The 24,326-nt window shown below is 47.0% G+C and overlaps 2 protein-coding genes across 9 annotated transcripts in view; both read left to right on the top strand.

Annotated features, from left to right (window-relative positions):
* The window catches only part of SYNJ1 (synaptojanin 1), a 105,717-nt gene extending 98,947 nt beyond the window's left edge, over window positions 1-6,770 (top strand). For 5 of the 8 annotated variants that reach the window (XM_004711292.2, XM_004711293.2, XM_045284439.1 and 2 more), the window contains one exon: window positions 3,718-6,770. In XM_004711292.2, coding sequence (XP_004711349.1) covers window positions 3,718-4,530 — 813 coding nt within the window. In that variant the 3' untranslated portion in view covers window positions 4,531-6,770. Of the gene's footprint in view, window positions 1-109; window positions 134-3,717 lie in introns of all 8 variants that reach the window. The other 3 variants (XM_004711294.3, XM_045284440.1, XM_045284441.1) reach the window with 2 other exon arrangements.
* Window positions 6,771-7,977: 1,207 nt separating this feature from the next.
* CFAP298 (cilia and flagella associated protein 298) lies at window positions 7,978-17,153 on the top strand. The gene is made up of 7 exons (XM_004711291.2): window positions 7,978-8,196; window positions 10,754-10,921; window positions 11,958-12,025; window positions 13,168-13,326; window positions 15,209-15,340; window positions 16,456-16,551; window positions 16,847-17,153. The coding sequence occupies exons 1-7, from the start codon at window positions 8,058-8,060 to the stop codon at window positions 16,955-16,957; spliced, it is 873 nt and encodes a 290-aa protein (XP_004711348.1). The 5' UTR covers window positions 7,978-8,057; the 3' UTR covers window positions 16,958-17,153.
* The last annotated feature ends 7,173 nt before the right edge of the window (window positions 17,154-24,326 follow it).

The raw sequence follows: 24,326 nt of genomic DNA, 5'->3' as shown, positions 1-24,326 counted from the left end.
TGTGTATAGTGTAGGAGTAGAGCCTTTTAAAGACTGACTTGTTAGGTGGCCGGTGTGTCTGGGATTGTCCTAACTCTTTCCTTTGCTGTCTGTGTTCCCTTTCTCAAAGCAGGAGCAACCATCAGGGTAACAGGTATCTGACTATTATCAACCTTTTATGTGCTTTTCATCTGTCCTAGCCCATTAGATGTATGAATCTTCTGCTTCATACATCTAAAAGTCACTCATTTTTAAAAACCACCTGTCTGTATTAATATACCCTATTACTGTACCATAAAATTTGTTTTTTATTTTTCTTAGCATTTAAATTTTTAGGAACCATTTGTGTTTCTTGCTAATGCTTTACAATTTTTTTCTTGAATTTTAATGAAAATTAACAAAACTAAAATATGTAGCTCCAAAGAGGTAAGATTTAGATGTAAGAAAGCCTGGTTCTCGATTTTAACAGTGCCCTAATTGTGAAATGACAGAACGGCATAGACACAAAATGCCGTCATGGTTTTTAGATTTTCTTTTAGCAGTTTTCCCCTAGCTACAGGCAGTCCCTAGGTTACAAGCATCTAATTTAACATGCAACTGTAGCTATGAATCAACCTCTGGCCAAGCGTATTATATTACAAATTTGAACTTCATATAATTGCTCATGAGTGCATCAAAAATTATCATAACTCATAACTTATGTTAAAGATATTTTTAGTGTATTGGGATTTTTTTTTATGTTTTAGTTACAAAAACGGGGCTGGCTGGGTCATAGTTTACAGACATCGGGCATAGCCTTCTGAGACACTGGTTTCAGTTCTTATTGGTGTCTGCAGTTAATTGAAGAAGCTTCTGGGTGACAGCAGTACCAGCACTCGCTCTTGTTCATCTCGCCTGATTTTAAGCATTCGTTTCTTAGGCAATAGGAGTCTCAACTTACTGGACGCCAGTTTCCTCACCTGTGATTTGCAGGGTCTTATCGAGAAATAAGATCTCTCAATAAGAGAAGACACACTTCTCAGAAGGTGTTCATTTTGCAAATTCATTTGCTCACACAATGAAGTTATATTTAGAGTATATGTTAAAAAACCAGAGTTGCTGTGGAGTTGATTCCTATCAGGGAGACCCAGGTGTGTCAGAATCGGATAGAATTCTCCAGGTTTGTTTGCTTGTTTTTCCTAAATTTTATTTCTTTTGTTGTTTTTGACACTATGCAAAAAAAATTTTTTTTCTATAGTTTCTACTTGTACAGTTTCATGACATTGGTCTTTGATTTGTGCAGCCATCCTCGTCCTCCTTTTCTGAGTGGTTCTTTACTTTTTTATGCATTTGAAGGTGATCTGTATACTCAGACAAACGTTTGACCAGCTGATAAACAGATACAACTGTACCCACTCTAATTTAGGGACATACTCAATTTAAAAACAAATTTAGGAACAGAATTCATTCATCATCCAGGGACTGCCTGTAGTTTGCCCAGCAAGATTCTTTTTGTTAAGAAAGGATTGATGGTTTAAAAAGATTAAAGTTAAGATTATAATAGAATTATTCCAAGATCCTTCCAACACCTTTCTTGGTCAAAATATAATCACTTTATTGTCAAGTCATCACAGATCCTACTTAGACTGAACGATGATGTGGCTCTCATTGTAATTTCAAGTCTGATTGGGCAGAATGACACTGCATCTACCAAATTACCATTAACTTATTTTGGAATAATGTTTTTCTTACATAGGAAAAGAAAGATATTTTTTAAATAGCATTTACGTATAATGAGCAACTACCTTAAGCTATGCAAAGAATAAAATTCTCAGTTCTATTATGTCGATATTGTGAGCTATTCAATTTGCCTTGAGAGAGTATGTCCCCAGGTCTAATTAAGTAAATCTGTTTTATTTTCATAATCAGAAGTAATCCAGAGATTACCAATAATATAGTTAATTATAATTTTATGGTGCCTCTGATAAATTAGTTTCTGAAGTATAATTTCATATATACAAAAAGGCTTTAAATAATTCATGGAAAAGTGGAATTGAACAATAATGGAATTTTTCCATAAACTTTTTAAATACCTTCCTATAGGTCAGCTTACCTTTTAGACACTTATGCTACAATATTTCAACTTGTGACATACTTACCCTTTTATTTTGTATACATTTATTAAATTTAAAGAAAAAGCCCCTTGTTCATTCAATACATTCAGTATAATGTTATGCAGTTGAATAACTCAGATACTTGAATGGTATTCACTTACCAAGTTATCTACATAATTTCCTTTTGGAGGGGAATATTCATGTTCTTTATTTTTCCTATTCTAAATGGTGCCTAAATTGGCGTTTTATAATATGCAATTACATTTCTTCTTTTTAAAAAAAATCATTTTATTAGGGGCTCATACAACTCTTATCACAATCCATACATACATCAATTGTGTAAAGTCACGCAATTACATTTCATTGGGGCTACTAGACTTTTTTTCCAATGTATTTCATGAAAAACCAGTTGTTTTTCGTTAACATGATTTTAGTATTTTGGGTGGTGTCATTTTATTAGGACAGCATACCTGTTCTCTGAGTGGGAGGGGGGAGGGCTGGTGGACTGGGGGACTACAACAAGCATGCGCTTTCCCACCAACCCTTTTCAACCTAAAAGTTCTTTTTGTGTTTCTTTTCCTAGAAGTTGGCATAAATGGCTGTCGTCTATCCAACTGTAACAATTATATAGGGGTTTTTGTTGTCTGTTTTAAGGAATAATGAAGTGCCTGAAAAATTTAATTGTTCATGAGGCCTGGATCAGGGTTTTGTTTCCCAGAAGAACCTTTGGATTTGTTGAGCACGGTAGCCTGGTTCTGTTCCAACTGGCTCTTCATGAACTAGGCACAGAGGCACTCTGGGGACAGTGTGGACTTTTTATGACTAAAATAACTCAGCAGGAGTTCATGACCAACTCTGGCACTGGGAGAGATCTGTCTTTGCGCTGAGCACAGCTTCATTGTGGTACTTTAGAATTAATATGCCAAATAGAAAATGGGATATTTTTCGCCTCTGATATCAAGGAAATGGTTACAATTGGTTATTATAAGCATATCTGCTGTGGAATATGTTTATACGATGAGAAACAGTTCAGAAAAGCTGTGGGGTGATTTACATTGCTTATTCTGAAAGGAGAACTTCATATTAAAAGGCAAAGAATGCTAGAAAAATGCATTGCTTCCAAGGAGAAAAGGAAAAGATGTACTGTCTTCAACTTAGGAATACAACTATATTAAAATACAACTAAATTTTTGTCCATAAGTTGAATTTTCATGTGACATTACATGAAGATAGGAGCAGTGAGACCACATCATCCTCCTAGACGGGTGTTGGAAGTGCTGCACCTGGACTTCTGTCCCTGCTGACCTGTGATAGGACTGAACAAGGACAAAAGTCAGTGGCTAATTCTGTGCAGGTCTCTCCATTTACCATTTCAATACTGGCATGCCGTGAGTGCTATTCCATTTCTTTGGCATTAAAAAAAATTTATGTAGAAGAAAGATTTATTCAGAAAAGTTTAAAATAATTAGACTTTAGCTCTATTATTTTACTTAAACCACCGGAGTAGCAAAGTACACAAAGCTGCTTTTTCATTTCCAGATTTGTATTCCTGGCCCTTAAAATGAAGAACAATTGAGACAGGAAGCAAAGGGATGTGAAGGGTAAATATAAACTCTGGTTACTCAGTGTCCTCTCTGTTTTCCAGGTGAAAACAAATGGAGTCTCTGATATCAAACTAGAGCCACCTTTGAAGAGTGACCCATTTGAAGATCTGTCATTTAATCTGCTTGCTGTATCAAACGCTCAGCTCTCTGTTCACACCTCACCTGCTCTAACCCCAAACCCCGAAGGGTTGATTCCGTTGCCTTCAGCAACACAAAGTCATGTTGGTACCATGAGCTCTGTAAATTGCATGCTTCCCATGCCTCCAATTCCAGCCCGGAGTAAATCCCAGGAGAATAGTCGAAGTTCTCCAAACCCTTTTATCACTACCTTGACCAGCACAAATCCCTTCACAGACAGGACTGCTGCTCCCGGAAACCCCTTCAGAGCTGAATCTCTGGAATCGGAGGCGGGCCTTTCATCGTTCTCCAAAGAAGGCCTTGCTGCCGCCAGCCCTTCCCCTTCTCTGCAGGCACTCGGGCCTCACAAAAGCAAGCCTTCATGTTCACTTGATGGCTTCCAGGACAGTTCAGAGCTGCAGAGCCAATCCTCAGATAAAATTAGCAATCCAAGAGGATGGGTAACCTTTGAGGAGGAAGAGGATTTGGGTATGAAAGAGAAGTCATGGTCAGCTGGTGGTCCACGCTCCCTGGGTAGCCAGCCAGGTTCACTTTCTGGCTCAAATCTGACACCTGATGATGACTGGAAGAAAGGTATAAATGCTTCCTTCTGTGTGCTGCCATCAAGAAGACCACCCCCACCGCCTGTCCCTCCACCTGGCCCTGCCTCCCCAGGAGATCCTTTCACAGCCTTGGCATCTAAGGCATCACCCACTCTGGACTTTACAGAAAGATAGTGGGACACAGTAGAAAACTTGTGTTTTACCGGGTTGTAGTTGTTTGGGTTTGGGTTTTTTTTTAGCTTGTCAGGGTATAGCCAGAAGAATTGGGCATTTGTTATTCATTATGTGCAATAAGGAATTACTGAACGCACTGTACCTTCAAAAAATACCACTATTTAATGTATACAAAGTTTAATAAGTGCACATTGGGAATAAGGAAACAGCCATCTCATTATTAACTGGAGTTTTTATGTGTTTTTGTTCAGATGGATAGAAGAGAGTAGGAGCCAGAAAAAAATGCTTAAAACTCCTTTAGAGAATAGTCTTTGTTCCGAGTTTCTTTGTGAGTCTCCTTTCAAGCATTCCAGAAAGTCCCAGCAACCTTAGCTGACACTGCTGCCGCCATTTCAGACTCAGCAACAATTGGGACTTAGGAATGTTTACCAAATATCTGCCTGAGTTATACTGGAACCGTTTGGGAAGGCATTGCTTTAAAAGTATACAAGTACATACATGTGTGTGTGTATATATATATATATATATGTGTATGTGTGTGTGTATATATACACACACACACACACACACAGTTACAGCTCTCTCAAACTGTTTAAATTCTAGGATATAATTTGGATCACATATTTACATTAAAGTTCTAACAAAAATTCTTTTAAAAATACATCATTACCAAAAAGATAATGGGACATGTAATTTGGACATTTTATTCTCTAGCTAGAATAGTATCCCTACAAAGCCTGATTTATCTGCCATTCCAAACTGTCTACTCAAACAACTCCTTCCGACCACGCCAACAGTTACTTTCTACTCTGGCCCCTCCATACACTTTTCTCTCTGGGACGAGGTCCTGGCACCATGTGAATGGCTATCCCAGCCCTCTCAAAATAAGCACTATGGCCTTATAGGTAGGGAAGGCACATACCACCAGTCTTAGGAAGGCTAGGTCTAAACCTACCCTCTTCTCTCCATACATCAAGATATTTGTTGTCCGTTTCCCTCCCACACTCTAGTCTTTGCTGCTCTCACCCGGGCATTTGCTTTGTGCAGGAAAAGCAGCCATCCCCAGTGTGTTTGGATTGGGCACATACTCAGTGTCTTAGTCCCCTTTAGAGATTACACGTCTACGATGCTGCTTTGTCTCTGGTGGCGATGCCTCAACATAGCCGTGGATTTTGTCTCCTGCACTGCCAATATGCAACTAACCCTGCTTTTATTAATTTTATGAAGAAGTCCACAGGATTTTTACAGAACTTAGTATTTTGATATCAGTCCGTAAACTCAATCAGACAACTCCTTGAGCAATAGTTCTCAGTTTACATTAAGATCATCTTTACCCTAAGATCCATGGTAACATTCCTTTTATATAAAGGGTTGTATATGTCCACCTAGATTCCTCTGCCCACATTGACCTTTAAAGATGTGCATTGGAGGAGGATCAGGAAGAAGAGTTTATGGCTAAGAATATTTAAAAGCACAGTAAGCTGCATCGCACTTGAAATATAAAGGCACTTTTCTAAATGCGCAAGTGTTAGCAAAACACTGTTATTTATAGAAACAATCCTCTCTCTGTTAAACAGCCAGGATTTGCTGTTAGAAATTACTCTTGTGAGTTTTATATTGTGGGGGTGTTTTGTGGGAGGGATGGGGCGTCTAATCATTTCAGCAGTGGTATATATGAAACTCCAGTATTACTATAAGCATTGTGCTTCAAATGTGAATTAACTTGTTGAAACTGTGGCTTTAACATCAACGTGGTTAGTATATATATTATTTGCTCTCCATTAACAAGATAATTCATTATTAGGTAAACTTAACTAGTGCAAAATGCAGTCCCGTGAGCAGTGTTCCCTCCTGAATATAAACTACTGTTTAAAGTATACATATCATGCAGCAGCTCAGTCTTTAACAGGAAAATCACAGTTGGCAAGTTGTTGAAAGTGTTCAAAGTTATAAAGGCGAAAAAGGTATGCTGCAAATAACTAGCCACTTTTCTGTGTATTATTAAATTATTTACTGTTCTGTTAAAAACAGAACAGAAATTAGACACTAAGAATCTCTTTGTGAATTCTTTATTCTCTATCGTAGTTTGCTGTTTATATGTAAGACTTTTATTGCTTATGTGACACACTATTTATAACTATATACTTTATAGAAGTAAAGTATTAAAGTCAGTGGCATACATCCTGTACATAGCCTGTGAAATGTACTGTCATATGAAATAAATATATGTATCCTCTTTACTTTGCTCAAAAGGGAAGACTTTTTCTTAATCAATTCTCTGAACAGTTTGCACACACATATCAAGTGAAATTTAGGGATTATAGATCAGTTCCTATGGTTAAATCAAGAATTCTAACCCAGGGCATTATCTTCATTTATTTCACTTCTCCATAGAATATTTATTCATAAGAGCAAGAAGAAAGATTTTCAGAGATTGCAAATTATAGGAGAAACAGGCTCTGTGAAGTCGATTATGGCCACGGTACTGCTTTCTGCTAGCACACATCTGCATGATACAGCACTGGGTGGGTTCACGGAGGCCATCGAAACCTCTGCTTCCCACTGGGCAAGGAGACCAGCCTATTTCAGCCCTGGGCTCACCTTCTCTGTTAATCCTTAATAAACGCCTGTACAGTCATACGGGAGATGCCAGCCTTGTTTCTAAGTCCAACAGCCCCCTCCACATTTGGAGGCAAATTCATGTTACCCTAAACCAAAACACCCTGCAAGACTGCCAGGAGACTGAAGACATGGATAATAATGGTGCAATTGTGTGTTGGCCAGGAGCCTTCACGTGGGGAGGTCTAGTCCTTAGCGTGGTGCATGGGGACTGCCTGGAGTACAGTACGGGATGCCCTCAAGATGGCAAATGGCATAGCGTCGAGTGTGGCAAAGTTCTACTCTTCTAAGCTTGGGAATGAAGCTAGGAAAACAAGCCAGGGCATGCGCCTCTCAAGTTTATTAAACTACTGTACTGTAATCCTGGAGTTACCGGCCGCACTCGACAATCGCAAGGCCCTCTCCATATGTGGAGGCAAATTCTCAACCATCATCCTTTCTTAGCCTTCTCCCTATTATCTCAAGCGCTCCGGGCTCCGGGCAGGCCCCACCTGCCTTCCTGTAGCTGCTGTTGGGGAGTTGCCTGGCAACTGCTACTTCCGGGGCAGGCGTTCCGTGACTCCTGCTCCACCTGCGGGCCTGGCTCCACGGGCCTCAATCTTTGCGGGTGCTTGTCCCTGGCGGCAGCTACTTCGGGGGGCGGATTGCAGGTTTCTGTGCACCCCAGCTAACCTACCCTAGGGTTTTGACTTTGATTGGGTGGCCCCTCTGCGTCTGTGTTTGATTAGTGTTCCTGGCAACGGCCACTTCCGGGTGCGAGTTCCGTTTCCCGCCGCACGGTGGCGTCTGCGGCCCTGGTTCCGGTTTCTTAGCTGCCGTTGGCCGGTCCCGTTGTTGCTCTCCCGGGAAACTACTGCCGGAGTGTCGGGCTGTGGGCCGCGCGTCCCGGCTCTCCTCCCAGGGCCGCCATGGTTCTACTGCACGTGAAGCGTGGCGACGAGAGCCAGTTCCTGCTGCAGGCGCCCGGGAGCACCGAGCTGGAAGAGCTCACGGTGCAGGTGACCCGGGTCTACAACGGAAGGCTCAAGGTGCAGCGCCTGTGCTCAGGTGTGGCCGGGAACCCTGACCTCCGCCAAACCTGGCTCCCCCGGGGTGTCTGCGGGCAGGCAGGACGGTCGCGTCCGACGGGGGTGGAGGCCTGGACGGCGCTGGGCCCGGGGGATGAAGACATGGGGCGCTCTGAGTTGGAGATGTTTGGGCCGCCTCTGCAGGACGTTCCTGGGCAGACTAGGGACGGGGGCTCGCGTCTATGAAAAGATTGGCAGCAGCTGGGGTTGAAATGGGATCCCCCCCACGCCCTCCGGAATGAACCGGAGATGAATAAAGAGACAGCAAACCACTCGGAAAACGCGCTGCGGAAGATAAGGCTGGCTCCTGGCAACCCAACTCTCAGGCCAATGTTCATGTGTCTCGAAGCCCACCTTTGGGGTGCTGGTGACTAAAGTGGTGGGAATGGGAAGAATGGAGGGAGCCGTGAAGGGGCTGCAGAGCAGATGTAATGAGGTGAACAAGTGGGAGAGGCAGAAACATAACCAGGTGGGGTTTTTTTTTAAGTAAATTTCATGCTTTGACACACCTGAGGTGGACCAACAGCCCTGGTGGTGTAGTGGGTTGCGTGTTGGGCTGCTTTACAGCAAGGTCAGCAGTTCGAAACCACCGGCCACTCCACTGAAGAAAGATGAGGCTTTCGTTTCCGGTCAAGGACAGTTTTATTGTGTGGAAAAAAAAGATGAGGCTTACTGGTCTTAGAGAGACTGGTAGAACTACCCCCCAAGACAATGGGCCTTGGACACCCTCAAGCCTGAAACTGAACTCACCCCACCCCACCCCCAGATTCAGATTTCAGCCAAATGACTAGTTGGCTGATAGGGTGAGCAGGTACACCAGGAGGTAGGTGCACACCCATTGGAGCCATCAGCTGTGGGGGATCAAAAAGGCAGTAGTTGCCCAGGGCTAAAGCGCACAAGGTAGGAGGGAATTCGAACCAAGGGCAGTGGTAAACCCAAGGAGGAAGAGGGTGGGGGGATCTGTAGTTTGTCATTGAACACAATGTGCCTGGATTGTTGTATGGAAAACCAACTTGCTCTTCAACTTTCATCTTATCCTAATCATAAAAGGGAACTTGCATGAATTACAGCAGCCCAGTCCACAGACGCTGATGGGAACAGTGCAGGATCAGTGCATTAGTCCGCGTAGACTAGAGAAAGCCATAGAAATACACATGTGTATCAGAGAGAGTTTTATATAAAGGGTAATTGTACATTAAGAAAGCATCCCAAGCCAGTCCAGTCCAATCCCGTAAGTCCGATATTAGCCCATGTACCCGATACCAATCTATAAAGTCTTCTTCAGACTCACGAAACACATGCAATGACGCCAAATGCAGGATGATCACAGGTCAGTGGGTAGAAAGTCTTTGAATCCACTGGGGTTTAAGCATCTCAGCGCTGGCAGGGGTTTCCACATGGCTTCTCCAGCTTCCAGGGCTGCATCAGGGTAGGTCCATGTGGCTTCCCGGGGAGTCACCAGAGAAAAGCTTCTTTTGCCTCCAAGGAGGAAAATACAGGAGTTCCCAGAATTCTCAGGAGAAGGCCATGCCCACACGGAGACCTCATTGGTTATATCTTGATTGATGGCTAGATTCCACCCCTATACTCTTAATCCTCAAATTGGCACCAGATTATGTAACTACCACAATCAGCCTGGGTTTGGTTTACTGTGCATGAGTCGGTGGCTGACTGGGTAGTAGCTGACAGTAGTGTCCTAAGAAGGCATTGAGTGATTCTAGACATTGAGGGAGGGCAGTGTCAACTGTGACTTGGGCAGGGGCACCAAGTCCTTACATCTTAGGACAAGGGTGAGTGAGACCAGCCCCTTTGTCAAATGGGGCTGACTGGGTAACTCTCAAGGATAGGCCTGGCACATCCAAACCAAACTCTCTGTCATCCAATCCATTAGGACCACAGTCTCCCTAGAGGACTGGGTGGAACTGCCTCGGGGGGTTCCCAGACTGTAACTCTACAGGAGTAGGAAGCATCTCATCTTTCTCCCAAAGAGCAACTGGTGGTTTCGAACTACAGACCTTGGGGTTAGCAGCCCAACTGAAATCTCTGCTCCACCATGGCTCCTGTCTAGCAGGTATCCAGTGGTGACTTTTACTAGCATCTGTGGAGTCCACCCTGGGCCCATAGCCATCCTGTGCCCACTGGAACAAAACAGCTCCCCGTCCTGCGCCATCCCTGCGCTGGTTTTCAGACTGGACTGTCGGGATCTGTAGGGTTTCCATTAGCTTAGTTTGAGAAGTAGGTCACCAGGTTTCTCCTTAGTCTGGCAGCTTCTCTGGAACCTCCTCAGCCACAAAGCCACACACAAGGATCAACTGACAGGCAGGTGGCGGCTGTGCTTGAGGTTCCTTGGCCAGGAATCAAACTGTCCCACATGAGAGACGAGAATGCCACCACTGCCCTCAAAGTGGTTCTGTTTGTGAAATAAAGTCCTGAAGTGGGTGGGCAAGACACCTCGCTTCTCGGGAGCTTACGGTGAAGGGGGGCCACAAGGTATGATGATGGTGACACCTCTTGTCTCATTTTCTCTTGTTTTGAAGAAATGCAAGAATTAGCAGAACTTGGGGTCTTTCTCCCTCCCAATATGCAAGGGCTGACTGATGAGCAGATTGAAGAACTGAAGCTGAAGGACGAGTGGGGAGAAAAGTGTCTTCCCAGTGGAGGTGCAGAATTTAAGAAGGATGATCTTGGACGAAGGAATGGACAAGGTGATGGAGCGTTCTTCTGTGCTCATGCCGGGCTGTGCCCGTAAAATATGAATGCAGTTCCTGAAGGTTTAAAACTTGACCTGAGTCTTTACAGGCAAACTTGTGAGTCGCTGCACTCTGCTACTCCTGTAAGCCAAGCCTGGTCTAGAATGAACTAGATGGATAAGGGAGGCTCAGACCTCCTGGCGCTTACAAAGGAGCAATCAGCTTTTAAATAGATGAACCAGATGACCGTACCATTTTTCTAAGTCAAAAATAGTTGAATACTGGCAACCTGTTATGGTTCAACTGAGTGGTTTGGGGGAGGTAATAATTGGAAGTTGGATTTTGTGACTGGCAGCCATTGGGATTTATTTGAAGATGCTGTGGCAAAGTGTAGATTCCTTTGACGAGGATATGCCACTTGGGTACAGAGCCGAGTCCATATGGAAGCACTAGGATACTCTTTTAAGCAGATAATGTTAGCCATTTCTTTTCTAATACCTTCAGTGTCCAATTAATAGAGTGTTCCATCTCCACTGTTTTTGCTTCTCAACTTCCAACTCAATAATTTTCTTCTTTTTTGTCTGGGGGTTGGCCCACAGGCCAAATTCAGCTAGCCACTTATTTTTGAAAGTGACGTTCTGTTGGGGTGCACCCACCCCATTTGTTGTGTCTAGGACTGCTTTTGTGCCTCGGTCGCAGAGCCGACTGCTGGAACAGACTTAGTGGCCTGCAGAGCCATATCCACTCTGGCCCACTCTTGAAAATGCCTGCCAACCCCTGTCTAGTCCAATGGTAGTTATCCTTTTTACGCCTTTGCCACTTTGTATAAGGTGCACTCACCCCAGGTCTCTGCTGTCAGGACGATACCACACCTCGCACCTAACAGCTACCAGTCCTGCGTCCACCACCCCAGTCCCATACTCCCACACCCGCTCACTCATTCCTGACGCGCGGAGTGATTGGGCTATTTAAGAAGAGTTGTCAAGAGACGATAGCTGTATTTAACGTCTGGCTGTCTCTTTACCATCCCTTCCCACCCCTCTTTTAACAGCTCCAAATGAAAAAATGAAGCAAGTGTTAAAGAAGACCGTAGAAGAAGCCAAAGCCATAATATCTAAGGTTAGCTTTCTAAATGATGTTCTAAAGCTTGTCTTTGGAAGTGGAAATTACAGCTTCCAGGGTTAGCCGGCTCCCCTAGCTCCTGCCCCCTCCTCTCTCACTGAGAGCACCCCCCTCCCCCAGCTTGAGATGACAAGGCCACCTGGCATCAATGCCCCCCCCCCACTGGGTCTCTCTCCCACCTCTGGACCCCTCCCCACAGGAAGGGACTCGGTGTCCAGTCTCCCTCCAGTGGGCTCTAGACTCTGCTTCCTGGAGGGGAGGGTGGGCCCTGGCAGCCTCCAGATCCTTAGCCCACACTCACCCCCTAGATTTCCTAGACCAGCGCTCAGTCTTCTTCCTGCAGACTCAGCCACCACCTCAGTCCCGCCCTGTTCTTCACTCCCGGTCTTAAGCTGCCTTTTGTTTTTTCTCCTCTTGCTGCTGAAATTTGGTACTTTGGAAGTAATGTACCCTGGGGCCCTCTCTCTCAAGGCCTCTAGTCTACTCTTCCAGCTTCACACCCGCAGATACTCACAAACCTCCGCCGAGCCCTGCCTCACACATGTGGGCCCCAAGTCCAACTGCTTCCGCGATAGTTCAGGCTGAGTGTCCCACCAGCACCGCAGACCTCCCATCCCCTCTTCAGCCCGTTCCCTACACATGCCTCTTCCCATCGGGGGGCCAGCCAGTGTCAGAGAAGCTGCCCTCGCCAGTGCCATCTCTGGCACTTTCCTTCCCCCCTCCCATGCCACCTCCTGCCACCCCATAAAACCCCTCTCATTGTATAGCCACCGCCCCTGCCTCTCCTGTACCCTGCTGAGCCTCCAGACTGCCTCCCCTGCCCCATTCCACTCTAACCTCCATGCCCGGCTCCTCTCTGAAGCTTTTGCTAACAGGGAACAGGCTCCTCACCCTGACTGTCAGTGAACCTTGGCCAGGCAGCCTCCTGTGCATGCATCTCGTTGAGCTGTGCGCGCTCCCATCCATGCCGGTGCCTTGTGCCGCCATGCCCTCTGCTGCCCCGCTACTCTGTCACCAAGGCAGGTCACAGGGCCTCGGTAGCAGCACCCTGTTACTCCTTTTGCCTGCTCGAGCTGTATCTGCCAGGGACCGCGCGAGAAGTTGATGGATCTTGGCTGATGGCTCCCTCCCACTTTCAGACACAAGTGGAAGCCAATGTGTGTGTGACCATGGAGATGGTGAAAGATGCCCTGGACCAACTGCGCGGTGCCGTGATGATTGTGTATCCCATGGGGCTGCCCCCCTACGACCCCATCCGGATGGAATTTGAAGATAAAGAAGACTTGTCAGGAACTCAGGTGTGTGGCCCTCGGGTGTGTTTGAAGGTGACCTTATAAGCACACACCTGATTCAACTAACCTCACCTCCAGTGGGGGTGCTTTTTGCTGCAAACCCTGCTTTGCATGCAGGATTCAAGAGAGGACTGGGTGGAGCTCTTGGGGGAGTTCAGCCACTGAGAAACGCCCTAGCGCAGGTGTGTGAGCCTGCCCCTCCTGAGTAACTATGTAATTTAAAATAGTTTAAGATAACTGATACTAGTCTTCGGCCCCTGGGTAGCCAAACACTGCTGTCGAGTCAATGCCAACTAGCAATCCTACATGACAGAGTAGAACTGCCCCTGCAGTTTCCAAGACTGTAACTGTGAGAATAGAAAGCGTGTCTTTCTCCCAAGGAGCTGCTGGTGGTTTCGAACTGCTGGTGTTGCATGTAGCAGCCCAAGTCGTAACCACTGCACCACCAAACACCAGATTTGTGGCTTTGCTTCTCTTCCCAAATATATCTACTACTTTGCATGGAATTCTGTGTTCTAGCCCTACTCGTTGCTTCGTGTAATTTGTACCCTTAATTTTGTTCATATCCTCCCCCCAGTCCAGTTGTCAAGTCGATTCAGCCTCCTGGTGACCCACATGTATAAAGTGGAACTGCTCCACGTGGTTTTGAGCCTCCTGGGCGATCCCATGTGTAGAACAGAGTAGAACTCCACGTGGGCGTGAGCCAGCCTCCTGGCGCCCTCTGTGTCCACAGAGTGGAACTGCTCCACGTGGGCGTGAGCCAGCCTGCTGGCGCCCTCTGTGTCCACAGAGTGGAACTGCTCTACATGGCGTGAGCCAGCCTGCTGGCGCCCCATGCCTGCAGAGTAGAGTTGGTCCGAGTGGTTTCTTGTAAGGCTGTGACTTTTCAGGTACAGATTGCCAGGCCGTTTCTGGGACCCTCCAGTTGCTCCCAGGGGGGTCTGCTGCGTCGGTTAAAATCAAGGCAAAGTGGTCAGCTCAGAGGGTGTTGGTAACTGGGGGACTCCAAAGAGATGATCTAGACAGGACAATCATGGGGGTATTCAGAAGAATTTTTAAACCGAAAGCCTTACTGGTGAGAAAGAGACCAGGAAAGTTGAGCTGAGGGGTTTTTTCCATTATGACAATGCGCCTGCGCATTCTTGGAGGGTGGTAGCAAGGAGGATTTCTTTGGGAAACCTCACCCCATCTACCCTACGGCTCTCGTCCTGCCCCTCCAGACTTCTTTTGATGCCCCAGGACATTGAAAAGGGACACATTTGAGTCTGTCAGGGATGTTTGGCTGTGATGTAAATCAGAACACAGACTTCTTCCCAGGGAGGGGTAGAGAGATGAAACCATCCCGGGGGTGTATATGAAGGAGTCTTCAGAAAGTCGGAAAACGTTGAATCAAAAGATAGCAATTTTCCCATGAAGTTTTGGAAGTTCCCTTTTGTAGTGTGTGTGTGTGTATGTAGTTCGCTATACATAGTTTCTGTAAACTACTTTAAATAGATAAGTACCCAAGAGCAAGCAAATCAAACAGCTCGCCATGCCTGCATGTAAAACACCAGCAGGAGTGCCGGGCTCTTCCCTGGTAGCACCCCAAAACTCTGCACTAAAACCAAAGAAACAAACTCCGTACTGTGGAATCGATGGCGACGCCTAGCTGCCCTAGAGGGCAGAGTAGAACCTTCCGTGAGTTTCTGAAAATCCACGTAAGAGGAACTTTATACATTAGGTGCCGATGAGATAGGACCCTCTGGCCTCCCAGGTAAGTTGTCTGAGTCAAGCCTGGAGCTGATCCAAACAGGCAGGCAGGGAAGGTGCTGGTGGGAGTGCTGTGGGGGGGGCCTGTGGCACCGCCTCTCCAGATGACCTCACCTGGGGCTCTTTTGTTGGACCCCAGGCAGCCCTCAGCGTCATTAAAGAATCAGAGGCCCAGCTGTGGTGGGCAGCCAAGGAGCTAAGACGAACAAAGAAACTTTCAGACTATGTGGGGAAAAATGAAAAAACCAAAATTATCGTCAAGATTCAGCAAGTAAGTATTTTTGCCTTGCTTGTGGCCCTACTTTTGCCCTGATGAAAACGGAAAACGGACCTGCTTGTGCAGTCACTCGGGTCCTCTTGGCTTGGGATTTCAGGGATATATCCTATTTTTGTATGCGCCCTGGCAGAAAGGAGGACGCACTGCAACGGTGGAGCAGTCTAATTTGGGGACGTAAGTTCGGAGGTTTACCATTCTGAGTCCCTGGGCGCTGCAAATAGTTAACACATTGGGCTGCCAGCCGGAAGGTTGGAGGTTCGCAGCCACCCAGAGGCGCCGCAGAGGAAAGGCTTGTCCAGTACCCCTCAAGACCCACCAGTCGAAACCCTGCGGAGGCCAGAGCTCTGCCACACTTGGGCTCCTCGTGATTGGACGGCGGCTGGTTTAGACCACTGTGCATTCTAACTTTCAAAACAGGGCTGTGAGGAAGAAGCGTTCTTGAACTGAAAAATAGCATCAAGATCGCTTATTTACAGCTTTTTCTCAAAATGAGGAGGCAGAACTAGGGGCCTTTTAGCTGTAGAGCAGCAGTTCTCCACCTGTGGGTCACCACCCCTTTGGGGGTCAAATGACCCTTTCACAGGGATCACCCGATTCATAACAATAGCAAAATTACAGTGATGAAGTAGCAACGAACTGTATGAAAGGGTCGCAGCATTAAGAAGGTGGAGAACCACTGCTGTGGAGCTACAAGTCTGCTTTAGTTCTGTGCTGTCTCCTAAGTCAGCAGTTGGGGGAAGCAGGGTGCTCCCGTGGTCTGTATCCAGAGTGTGTGGCTTCGAAGCATCCTCCCTTCCCGGCCGGCCCGGGGGTGGCTGTGACAGAGTGGTCCTGGATGGGTCTAAGCAGCTGGCATTGCGGAAGCCGTCGCCTCGCTTCCCGCACAGTCAGAGTTCAGAGCTGCTGTGCAGCCCAAGACCAAGATTGCTCATGAGGACTTGGTCTGTCATGGCCCAGGCCATTGGACATGCTCAGTGTGACATACCTCCAAGCCAAGCCCACTGGCATGGAGTCCATCCCAGCTCCTAGCAACCCTGTGGGACAGAATAGAGCCGCACTACCATAAATAGTGCCTCCCGCCACCCCTCCGCCTTCTCCAATCTCTGCAGCGGGGCCAGGGAGCTCCAGCCCGAGAGCCGCTCATCAGCAGCGAGGAGCAGAAGCAGCTGATGCTGTATTATCACAGGCGGCAGGAGGAACTCAAGGTATGCAGACAGGTTTTCAGCTGAGCTCAGGCTGACAGAGGGCAGGCCGTCCTTTGTCTCAGCCAAGGGCACCAGGGCAGGTGGGGGCAGTGAGCTTTGCAGCATGGGTGAGCTGGCCTGTACAGAGCCTCAGCCCCTCCAAGGCCATTGGGGTCCCACCAGATGTCACCTCAGACCATGAAATGAACATGCCCTACTAGGGGGGAGGCGGGGCAGCAAGGAAGGGCTGGTTGAGGACTCTCTTTCAGCCTCTCTCCTTGCAAAACGCCTTCCTGAGTAAAGCATTGTTTTCCAGAAATTAGAAGAAAATGATGATGATTCCTGTTTAAATTCTCCCTGGGCGGATAACACTGCTTTGAAAAGACAATTCCATGGAGTGAAAGACATAAAGTGGAGACCAAGATGAAGCTCACCTGCTGGCAAAAGGAAGCTTTCAGCAACACCCACGCATCATCTTGCTGTTAGATGTGATAACAATAATAAAAAGAGTGCCCACGACCCTTTACAAAAGATGTTGACATTTCTATTTTTTTCTACTTTTTTCATTTGAATTTTTGAAATTGGGGTTATTTAAGGCTGTAGAACTTAATAAATACATCTCTAAAAAACCTGCTTCCATTCTATTTTTATATAACTGAGTATACGGCAGTCTTCTTTGATAAAAATGCAAACCATGTAATACAGCTTTTATAATGGTTTTTATTCCTGCTGATTTCTCAAGAGAACTGTTGGATTTGAGGAAATCTTGAAGTACCTTTCCTTAGTAAGAATCTGATGGGAAACCTGACCATTGGTGACCGCTGGAGGCCGCCAGCCACTGTCTAGTTTGTAGTTTGTATCCCCCCCCCTTACGTGTTGTATTACTTTTATTCCCATAAATCAGTATGCCGAACTCAACCACTATTAATATTTCAGTGGGTGACAATTTTAACAAGAACTATGGGTTTTCATTAGTGATTATTTTTTTAGCATCTTTTTTTTTTAAACATTTTGTGTTCCATGCAGTAGTTCACACGTAGTTCCGCGGCATTGACTGACATCCTCTGCACTGAGTCGACCTCCTGATTCTACACGGGTGTGTGTGTGTGTGTGTGTGTGTGTGTGTGTCACTGTTTCTATCTGCCTGGTTCCCCTCCACCTTCCTGCCTTCCTGCCTTCTCTGCTTTGCTTTGGGCCCAGTGCACCCACCCCTCTTGGTCCCTTAGAGGTGATTGTTCTAAGGAGCACCTTCCTCCCTGGTGGTGTTACTTTCTCAGCTGCTCTAGTGTTTGGCTAAAAGGTGGTCTCTGGAGTTGCTTCAGTTGCCAATGAGGAAGTTGTCTCAGGGTAGTAAATAGTCTTGGGGGTGCCATCAGTCTCAGACCAGCACGTCTGGTCTTCTTTATATGGCGTTATATTTCCCACGGCATTGACCCACTCACACCGGGTCCTTCTAGTGGGCACGCCCCTTCTGCTCACAGGTTGGAGGAGGCTGTGCTTCAGGGGCCCAGGGCCCTGCTGACTGACTGTTTCCTTCCTGCTCTTTGCAGGAGACGGCAAGAGCATCACGTCTTGGATGACTGCTCCCGACCTTGATGTCCGTATGTGCAGTTAACTGTTTACTGTGAATTGGGTGACAGTTTGCAGGCAGATCAGTTTCCCACCCAGCAGTGCATACACATTCTGTTTGGTGTCATGGTTGTGATCCCCACGATGGGTCCTCATTCATCCTTCTCCCGCCCTGTGCTTCTGTTTCCATTCCCCCTTGCGAACCTTGCAGAACCCTGTGCTCAGGGAATGCCGGCCTTTTGATCTGCCGCTGTGACGATGCTCAGGAACGTGTGCCTCCGGAGTGTCAGGGCTCCCACTCTAGACCTCTCTGTTGTGGGGCTGGGAATTGAGTCGTGGGATTGGGTGAGTTCATTTCTGAACCTGAGGGTGACTAAAGGCCATGCTCTCGTGGGCCCTACCAGTCCCTGTCTGATCAAGCCTGGCCTTTTGTAGGATCTTGAGATTTGCCCCACATTTTTCTCTCGTTCCATGTAAGACTTTCCAACATGATCTTTTCAGAGCTGTGGGTAGTGGTAGCCAGGCGGCTCTAGCTCTGCTTTGGGTGGTGGCTCCTGATGTGTGTCTGGTTTGTTAGTCTGCGGGACTCATCGTTTCTATGCGCCTTTGTCTTTTTCACTCCCCTCCCTCCCTCCAGCTGGGGGGCGGGGGTGGGGGAGACCAATAGTTGCATCTCCAGTGGATGCCTGCAAGCTTCGAAGAGCCCACTCACTGCCCACCAACGTAGGATGTAAACGTTGTGTTCGCAGACCACGTTATGCCAATTGACTTTGGTGTCCCCTGAGACCATCATCCTGAGCCCTAGGCTCAGGCACGCATTCCCTCCAGGTGTTTGGTGGGGAAGTACCACAGCGACCTTTAGCAGCTCTGCCCGGTCCTGTGTTGTCTGCACAATGTTCATCTACTTGAGCCCATCGTGACCATCACTGTGGCAGTCCATCTCGTTGAGGGCCTGCCTCGTCTTCGTTGCCCCTCTACCAAGCATGATGTCCTCCAGAGACTGGTCTCTCTTGACAACATGTCCAAAGTATGTGATACAATATTTTGGACATGCTTCTAAAGAGCACTCGGGCCCACCTTTTTCCAAGACAGCCTTATTTGTCCTTTTGGCAGTACCACCGTGGTACTTTCAATATCCTTTGCCAGCACCATCACTCAAATACATCGATCCTTCTGCGGACCACCCTAGTCAGTGCCCAGCTGTCGCACGCACATGAGGCAATGGGAAATTCCATGGTTTGACCAGCTGCACCCAAGTGCTCACAGTGACCTCTTCTGGCACTGCCTCTGACAAGGTCCTGCTTGTGTGCATTTGGCCTTCAGGATGCTGTGTGGAAGGTTTCCCATGGCTAATTCCTCTCAAGTGGACAGCCGCTTCCTTCGTCATAATAACCACTAGATGGCAGCTGGCATGTGAGACATCTTTACTTACCGAAGACTCTGTATTAGTCCATATCATGAGGGATTCTTGACTCTGAATTAGTCCATATCATGAGGAATTCTTGACTCTGAATTAGTCCATATCATGAGGAATTCTTACTGGCCTAATAGGATATCAATGCTGTAAGTAGCCTTGAATTACTCTATTGCTTCAATAAGCAAATTTATTAACCAAATGCTGTCCCTTTTGAGTAAAGAAGCCACTGGATTGCTGGAGCATCACAGGACACTCCTTATTGAACACAAATTCCCTGTCTCTGTCCCTCTCTGCCTCAGACCCCCCAAACTCATACCCGTTCAGACACAACTGCTTATTGCCTGAGCCCCTGGGAGCCCCTCCCCACCTGTAGGTCATCTGTAGGCGCAGGAGAGAGGCTGGCAGTGTGAGTCGCTTTGCCTTCATCTTCAGAGGAAGGTGGGGTCTCAGCGGGCCTTCCTGGCTCATGCGGTCACAGCTCCTGAGGGGAGAGCTCAGGGCCATGCTCGGGACTTGCCCAGAATTTCCCAAGAAGTAAACTGGGCAGCAAAAGTCCTCTTGCCAAACAGCAGGCTATAGATCACTGAAGTATGTGGCCCTCGTCTTACCTTCTTCTTAATCCCGTACATCTTTGGATCAATATCAAAAGAAAACAAAGTACCTGTTGTGTGCGGCGTGCCAATTCGGGCCTGTGGTTTCGTCCTTTACGTAACTCGTCTCCTCGCGGGATTATTTTGTGGCGACCAGGAATGCTTGTAATAAAGGCTGGCAGCACCTGAAACCTTTCCATCAGCAACCTGAAGGGATCCAGGCAGCGCGTGGCACAAGACTGCCCGGCTCCTTGGCAACTGTGAAGAATGTGCCATCGGCTTGCAGCGAACACCACCGTGCTTAGATGGCAGCAGCCCCGAGGGGCAATCCTTGCCCTGTTCTCTCACAAAGCCGCTGCAGCAGCCCTCCCACCCACCCACTCTGCTGGGGAAAGCTTTCGGCCGCTGAGGGGTCACCCACCCCTGCTCCTCCCCGAGAGTGTTGGAGGAGCTGTGGTGACTCCCCTACTAGAGTGTTAAGGGTGCACCTGACCCAACAGGGGGAGGCGAGCCGGTCCCTGTGCAGGGGGCCAGGTGTGCAGGGCAGAGCTGCTGAACTGGTGCTGGAGGCTGTGACCGTGTCTGGAGAAACCACCAGCAACACGCTCACGCCATTGTCTCCCTTTTGACCCCTAATGACCCAATGGGACAGAGTAGACCTGCCCCGCTGGGTTTCCCAAGGTCGTGAATCGTTATGGGCACAGAAAGCCTCATTTTCCATCTTTGCAGTGGCTGCTGGCTTTGAACTGCTGACTTTGTGGTTAGCAGCCCCATATGTAACAGGACGTGACCAAGGCACCTTACATGATTACTCCCATGCTCCTCTCGTCTCCTTTGAGTTGCTTCTGGTGTACAGGGGCCCTGGAAGGCAGAGTAGAACTGCCCTGGTAGGCTTTCACCTTTACAGCAGCAGGCGGCCATGGCTCTCTCCCACAAAAGGACCCCAGGTGTCGCTTTGTCCTTGAAACCCCTAGTGGGAGTCCCGCAGAGGGGTCTGGGGAGGAGGCTCTGAAGAGTGGGAACCCTGTGGCGCACAGCTCCGGCATTTGAAATGGAATCCAGGGCAGCTGGCGTGGTTGGCTGGATGGTTTTCTTTCTTTCCTTAAACTATTTTTCAGAGAACGTTTTAAGCATTTTATTGTATCTATTTCCTGTCTGAGTTTGGAAGAAACGAATTGCCTTCTCATCTAGGGCTGTTCCAGTAGAAATGCCGCGGGTGGGGGGGCTTTGACGAACATTTATTTCCTCACAGTGCGGGAGGCTAGAATCTGAATTCAGGATGCTGGCTCTAGGGAAAGTCCCCTCACTGTTGAGCCTCTTCTTCTCAGCTCTTTAGAGATTTCATGCAGCATCTCTCGCCATATCTGTACTGCGCCCTTCTGCTGCTGCATCCTTTCTATCTCAAAAGTGATTGCAGGTACACCCTCCACTCCTACGGCCCCACTAATAACAACCTACCCCCAGATGGGATTCTAGCCACCAGATCAATAGGGTTTGCAACATATTTGAGAAGGTGGGGGAGTGAGGACAACTCAACTTTGAACATTAATATAGGTGTCATTTTGCAAACAACAAAACCAAAGCCCAGAAAGACTCATTTGCCCAAACTGAAGCCTCTGAAAACCTACTACTTGCCCCGGAGTTGGTCACTGACGATACTGGGGGTTTCTCTGGCAATGAGCACGGATTGGTAGGGACGGAGCCAAACTATAGGAAACAGTGATGAATGGATGCCAGTGGATTGTACCACCGTGAAGGGGCTAAGCCAAGACTGGACATGTGTCTGGAACAGGGACACATCATCCTTGAATAATGTCTGCAGTCAAACAGTGATGACGGACTCACAGCCTGAGAAGATGATACCTGAGCCCACTGCTGAGGTGCTGTAAGTAGAAAGAGACATTTGGCTGAGCTCTGAAAACCAGCCGCTCCAAACAATAAAGTAATGAGCTTAAAGTCACTTCTTAGCTGGAGGACAGAAGCCCCAACCTGCATTCCTGCCCCGTACAATCATAGTGACCCTATATAGATCTATTGAAATCATCTCTCCTTCATCTTCCTGCGTCATCATCTCTGAGCGCTGCACAAGCCGTGAAAACAGAGTCTGTCCCTATCCTATCCTAGGCTCTGAGAGGCCGATGACTCATCCTCCATTACAGAATCAGCAGGAGGGGGCATCAGGACACCTGCTGTGACAGCAGTGTTTCCCTTCACTCAATTCTTCAGCTGAAATCCTTTCCCTGGAAAACCAAGCCTGCTGCCACTGGTTCCAAGTCATAGGAGGCCCTAGGGATGGAGTGGAGCTGCCCCTCACAGCCGCCAAGGCTTTACGGGTGCCTCCAGCTTGAGCTCTCTCCTAAGGAAAACTCCTTACGTCAGAGCAGGCTTGTGACTGAGTAAGGGTGCCGCATCACACGCGAATCCCCTTCTAACCCGTTGACTGAGCACGTCAGGATGCCTCTGATCTGGCCTCGTTATCATCATAAACGTTAGGCTCTATAACACATAGGATAATTGCTTAAGACAGCAAAAGGGAAGATAATTTTATATAATACTGACAATACTTGGCCTACCCAAGTTGGCACTTAACTTGGGGCCATCGATTCTGGCTACAATAGCACTCAATGACACCACACGAAAGGGACTCCCCAATGGCACATGTGGCATGAACTTCGACTGATGAGGGAGTGTTCCCACCACTTGTCCGTTTGTCCTGCTAATGGTGGCTTGTGTGTTGTGATGCGGAAAGCTAGGTCTCAGGTATTTCAGATAGCAGCAGGGTCACCCAAGGTGAACAGGTTTCAGCAGAGCTTCCAGACTGAGAACAGACTACAAAGATGGACTAGACTGTCCACTTTTGAGGAATTAGCCGCTGAATAGCATCAGAATATAGTCAGAAGATGAGTCCCTCGGGTCAGAAGGCACACAAGAAATGACTCAAAAGAGCTGCTTTCTCAAAGTGGAGTCCATCAGAATGAACTGGATGGAGTAAAGCCTTCGGGACCTTCATTTGCTGATGGGGCATAATGAGAAGAGATAGCTGTCAACATCAATAATCAGAACTTGGAATGTACAGAATATGAATCTAAGAAAATTGGAGCTGAAATGGAGTGGTATTGGCTGTTTTGAATCACACAATCATACAATATACCATGTCAGGAATGAAAAATTCAAGAGGAATGGTGTTGACTTCATTGTCAAAAAGGACATTTCAAGATCTATTTTGAAGTACAATGCTGCCTGTGATAGCACACATGCACATACAGTAAAATCCAGTCAACAAAACAGTTATTAAAATTTATGCAACCACTACTCAAACCAACAACCAAACTCACTTCCATCCAGTTGATGCCGGTTCATAGGGACCCTATAGGACAAGCTAGAACTGCCCCTGTGGTTTTCTGAGACGGTAATTCTTTGGGGAAGTAGAAAGTCCCATGTTTCTCCCCAGGAGCGACTCGTAGTTTTGAACTCCTGACCTTTAGTTCACAGTCCAATGCACAACCACTACTTGAGCAGGGCTCCCCACTCTAGCTAATGATGAAGAAATTGAAGAATTCTAATGCCTTAGGTCTGAAGGCATTCCAGACGTCAATAATGATCGGTGCATCTTGATTGCATATTTGATCAATTCACTGATCAAATATGCAATCAAGATACAATGATCATTATTGATGGCTGGAATGTAAATGTTAGAAACAAAAGGAAGGAATAGTCATTGAAAAATATGGCCTTGTGGTAGAAACAAAGATGGAGATCACATGATGAAATGTTTCAAGACTAATGACTTCCTTGCAAGTACCATTTTTTAATCACATATAGGAATCCTGTACACATAGACTTCTCCAGATGGGATACACAGAAATCAAATTGACGACATCGGTGGGAAGAGATGATCAACACGATCAGTCTAATGAGTCCAGGGGCTGACTGAAGAATAAGACTATCAGTTGCTCATAATGAGGTTGAGATTGAGGAAAATTCAAACAAGTCCATGAGAACTAAAATACGGCCTTGAGTCTGTCCCCCCTGAAATTCAAGAACAGACTCGCTTTGTTGAACATGAATAATAGAAGACCGATGAGCTGTGGGAGGACATCAGGAACATTCACGAAGAAAATGGGAGATTCTTTAAAAGACAAGAAAGAAAGATTAAAGTGGATGTCCGAAGAGGTTCTGAAACCTGCGCTTCATTGCACAGTAGCTAAGGAAAAGGGGAA

The sequence above is a fragment of the Echinops telfairi genome, unplaced genomic scaffold, assembly GCF_000313985.2.
Source record: "Echinops telfairi isolate 266 unplaced genomic scaffold, ASM31398v2 ScPeMD7_7469;HRSCAF=8507_0, whole genome shotgun sequence".
NCBI lineage: Eukaryota > Metazoa > Chordata > Mammalia > Afrosoricida > Tenrecidae > Echinops > Echinops telfairi.
Note: the sequence above shows the minus strand (reverse complement) of the source record. Positions and strands in the feature narration are given on the sequence as shown.